General features: G+C 34.0%; 1 protein-coding gene across 1 annotated transcript; it reads right to left on the bottom strand.

The window, feature by feature from the left end:
• Positions 1-1,014: 1,014 nt before the first annotated feature.
• On the bottom strand, positions 1,015-1,974 carry LOC107480049 (uncharacterized). Its single transcript, XM_052258374.1, has 3 exons — positions 1,779-1,974; positions 1,252-1,546; positions 1,015-1,167 (listed from the first exon to the last, which is right to left on the bottom strand). Exons 1-3 carry the CDS (start codon positions 1,972-1,974, stop codon positions 1,017-1,019), a joined length of 642 nt encoding a protein of 213 aa, XP_052114334.1. The 3' UTR covers positions 1,015-1,016.
• Between the last annotated feature and the right edge of the window lie 2,674 nt (positions 1,975-4,648).

The raw sequence follows: 4,648 nt of genomic DNA, 5'->3' as shown, positions 1-4,648 counted from the left end.
CAAATATTATTATTTCACCAATCTTCTAAAAAGATAATCCTTTATTTCAAACCTAAAACATAACTCTTTTCATATTAAATCAACTCAAACATAATTCTTTCTATTTTTAATAAATCAACTCAAAACGGAATCCTTTTCGTAATAAATCCAACATAAACATAATATTTCTTCTCAATAAATAAAACTGAAAAACATAATTCATTTCTTTTCTTAGTAAATTAAAATCAAATAATATAATTTTCCAAATCCAAATCTTTTAAAATAACATTTCATACCAAGCCTCAAATTTTATAAAAATCCGGCAGCACCTCCCCTAAAACTCGGACTTAGCCACCCTTCCGGGTTCCCTCTTTCTCAACAATTTAACAATCCTTTCTCAACAATTATCAAATACAAGATTCTCAAGCAATCAGAAAATCCACAATTCGCAATTCTCACATAATCCAACAATCCAGTTTTTATCTCATCATTTCGTAACTAACTTCATAAGTCATAAAACCCTTTCAAATTAAACTCAATCAATTCTCCATCCATTTATCAGCAACTCCCATAACAGATTCTCAACCAATTCATCGCAGAATCAATAATTCAGTCACATTTCACAACCGCATCTAATTTCAATTATAATTCAAAGTAACCACAACCCCATTTCAACCAATTCAGCAATATCACATAAAATCAAAATTGTCAACAAATCCATTAAAATCAGAAAACCAATATCAGTCATAGCATTGACCAATCACAATTCAAACCTAATTCATCAATCATCAACATGTCAGTTTTTCTCATTAAGTAACTCAACATATTTTCAATTCAGTAAGTAACACAAGCTTAATCACCATCCACTACCATATTTAATTCAAATCATAACTCAGAAAAATTGCAATAGCTAACCATTCTCAAACACATTTCAAGTCATTCATATAAATTAAGAAGTCCTTAACTATTATTAACCATTTGCACTTATCTAATTAACTTTTTAGGCATTCTAAATTAAAAACGTTAAATCCCCTACCTCAGTTAGTCAAAATCCACAAAATTAATCGTGACTCCAACTTCGTTCTAACTCGCATCAGCAACAACAGCAGCTCTAACAGTTTCTTGATGACATCAACAGTATCCCCTATGATAGTTCTAGCAGTAAACAGGGAAAATAGAGATGCAGCACTGAACAAAAATATAGGTTTCCTTAGTTAGAACAGGTGAAAGACATAGGAATAGGATAGAAGCAAAGCAAGGATCGAAGCTCACGGTCTCAAAAATGGAGGAATTGGAACCAAATCAATAGCTTCAATGGCAGCTCTGATGGTGGCAGAGGCTCCGATAGCTGCGAGAACCAGGACCAGAAGCAAATCCGAGCAAGCCTCCCTTCCAAACCTCCAAAAGCAACACCAGTTCCAACAAGGCTCGACAGTGGTAGCGGCCGACTTCAGTGCTGGCGACACCGGGCAGAATGGTGACGGTAAAAGCTCGGCGTGGTGGCTGGTCTTCAGCAGCAATGGCGATAACAACGTTCCCAGTTTCTCCTCTTCGTGTTCTTCTCTTCCTGTAGTAATTCCCGCATCAACATCACAAGCCCAAAGAGCAGGGAGTAGCGGAGCTCAGCCACGGTGAAGCAGGGCAGCACAATGGCGGCCAAGCAAGCCCCTCAAACGGCGGTGGTTTCGACGAAAACGGCGCCGACGACGCGAGCACGGCTGGGCACGGTGGTTGAACCCCAGCTCAGCCTCCGAGTTCTCTGTCTCCTCTCTTCCCGAGTTCCATCTCTCTGAATTTGCTATATGTGGCGGCGGCTGGCTCTGTGACGAGGACGACGGCGGCGACGTGACGACAGCTACCGGACACGGCGCCTTCTCCCCTGATCTGGTTTGTGCTCGTCTCTCCCTTTCTCACCTGGCTCCCTCTGCGAACATCCTTTCCTCGCGAAATGGCAGCAGTGTCGCGGAGCTTCGACGGCAGTGACGCGGGTGGCATCTCGCGGGGCTGACGACGGCGTCCTCTTTGTCGGCGATAATGACGGCGGCGATGGCGAGGCAGGCTGGGCGTGGTGCAGCTCCGTTCACTAGTCGTGGGTGTGTGACAGAAGGGGTGTGGGCTGAATGAATGTGGTGTCTTCAGTGTATGTGTGTGCCGCGGTGAAGCTGAGGGAGAGAGGGTGAGTCTGTATGCTTGTGATGAGGGTGACGGCGCTGAGGAGAGTGGGGGAGGGTTAGAATTTCTGATTGCAAATTTAGGGTTTTCAATTTGGGAAATTAGGGTTTCTGAGTTTGATTTGGGAATTAGGGTTAGAAATTAGGGATTTTATAAAGTAATATGAATAGATATGAATAGATATTTTGATAAAATTGAAGGGTAGAATAATTTTAGAATCAAATATACTCTATTAAAAATATTTAGAAACATTATTTATTAACATATTGCTAAGTTCAATCAATTATTTCTAATTTAAATTATAAAATAAACATATTAATCATATAATTATAAAATATAGTTCAAACTCAATATTAACCATTCAAATTAAATGATATAACTTCTCATTATTTTTCTATCACTAGACTTTAATTTCAATTTATAAAATAACTAATTATAATAAAAATTGTGCATAAATATTAATTGACTTAAACTTAAAGTATTTATAAAAATTAATCTAATCATTTCTAGTAAATTAATTCCTAAGAGTTCAAATTAATAACATAACTCATTCAAAATAGAATTTATTTAAATTAAATTATACAATTCTTTCTTATTTTTCAATTACCAAAATTATAATTTCAATTATATCAAATATTCAATAAAAATTATATAAAAATTCTAATCAATTGAAACTTCAATTATCATAAAACTCTATTTAATTACCTTTAGAAAAATATTTTTCTTAAAATAAAATTATCAATAAATCACAAATATCTAATTATTTGATTTTCAAAAACTAGGGTTGTTACACACACAGAGAGAGAGAGAGATGGTGGTGATGATGGTTTTGAATGAGGGGGAAGAGGGTTCATGATTTGAATTTATCCTATTTACTGTCAGATTTACCGTCGAAAAATTCCAACCATAACCTATTGTGGGACACCAAAATACAGCGTTTCACTAATTGGAGTTACCGTCGAATTTTTTCAACGGTAAAGGACCCACCAATTTAATGTATTTTCCCTCCAAATATCACTGTTGGATTTACCATCGAAAAATAGAATCCACCGGTAATTTGTTAACCTTAGAAATTTGACGTTGTTACCACTAGTAAATCTGCCACTACTCTACGACGGTATATCCGACAGTACTCAACGTTTTTCATGTAGTGTTTTTGGATTTAAAAAATATTTTTTAATCAATCATATAATTCTTTTATTATATAACATAATCATTGTTATGAGACGTACCTAAAACTGTTTGTGTGTAAATGGGTTAGACGAAAGAGGATAGAGATGGCAATAAAGGTGCTTGAAATGCCTTCACATTAGCTCTAAGACAGCGATTGGGATAGCATCTGCAAGGAACTCCGAATTTCTAAGTCAACAAGAGTTTAAGCTGGTTTATGTAAGAATTGAATTGTGAAATACTCGAATTTGTTGGAATATTTACAGGAAGAGATGATAATTTAGTCATCTAAGTTGATGATATTATTTAAAGTGAGTGTGTGATTTCTTTCTTTATTACATGGGAAGTTAGCCCCACGTCGTGAATTTATCGATATTAAAATTATTATGAAAAAATTTGTATGATTAAAACTAAAATCTTAAAACTATTATTAAAAGCACTTATATTTAAAAATATGAAAAAATAGAATTAAAATTTGTGCATTTAAAGATATTAAAATTTTGAATTTATAAAGAAAAGAGAAAAAATAGGAAAGGAACTAATTTGGTGTACGACATTAAATTTTAGAGACTAAAATGAGTCATTTAGTGCAAAGTCATGAACCAAATTTAGAACATCTACAATGATGACATAGCGGATGACACGTGGATGAATAATATTGCAACACATGGCACAAACTAATACGTGACCAAATAATATTGTGACATGTGGCACAATCGTCCACGTTAGCATGTCACGTGTCATTGACTTACCTGTCATCATACCATTATATAAGTAGTCAAATTATAAAGTGACACGTGTTACTAACGGTCTATGTCATCAAATTATGTCAACACGTTAACAAAAAATGGATCAGTTATTACCATGGTGTACTTTTGTCAATTTCAAAAATATAATTAGTGCAATTAAAATCTTAAGAACAATAATTTGGTGTACGACATCAATCTTAAATACTACTTTGGAGTTTAACTCATGAAAAATCTTTGAACATTTGAAATTTTGCAATAACCGAAAATAAAAAGAATTGAAAAAGTGTAGGTAGACAATAAAAATAGTAAATAATATGAATAATAGATATATCTGATGTTCAATTCACTAGGTATGCGGATGGTTATTATAATATTAAGATTTAGGTAAGTAGTAATTTAAAAGTGTAGTATATTTTTATTTTATTGGGCTAATTTTAAATCTCATTATTCACATTGTTCACAAAACCATTATTTATTTAACAAAGTCCAAAATAATTATTCTAACTTTAATATAATTAGCACCTAATAACTTATCCAATAATGAATGAGATTAGATCTTCTCAATTTTTTTGGTCATT

Source organism: Arachis duranensis, chromosome 3 (genome assembly GCF_000817695.3).
Source record: "Arachis duranensis cultivar V14167 chromosome 3, aradu.V14167.gnm2.J7QH, whole genome shotgun sequence".
Classification (NCBI taxonomy): Eukaryota; Viridiplantae; Streptophyta; class Magnoliopsida; order Fabales; family Fabaceae; genus Arachis; species Arachis duranensis.
Note: the sequence above shows the minus strand (reverse complement) of the source record. Positions and strands in the feature narration are given on the sequence as shown.

What these genes read in the sequence shown, in the direction of transcription:
- LOC107480049 (XM_052258374.1), bottom strand. Translation starts at nt 1,974, where the DNA reads ATGCCACCCGCGTCACTGCCGTCGAAGCTCCGCGACACTGCTGCCATT. An exon ending in GCCAGCCGCCGCCACATATA is followed by an intron (nt 1,547 to 1,778) that starts GCAAATTCAGAG and finishes GAATTACTACAG; the next exon opens with GAAGAGAAGAACACGAAGAG. An exon ending in ATTCCTCCATTTTTGAGACC is followed by an intron (nt 1,168 to 1,251) that starts GTGAGCTTCGAT and finishes ATTTTTGTTCAG; the next exon opens with TGCTGCATCTCTATTTTCCC.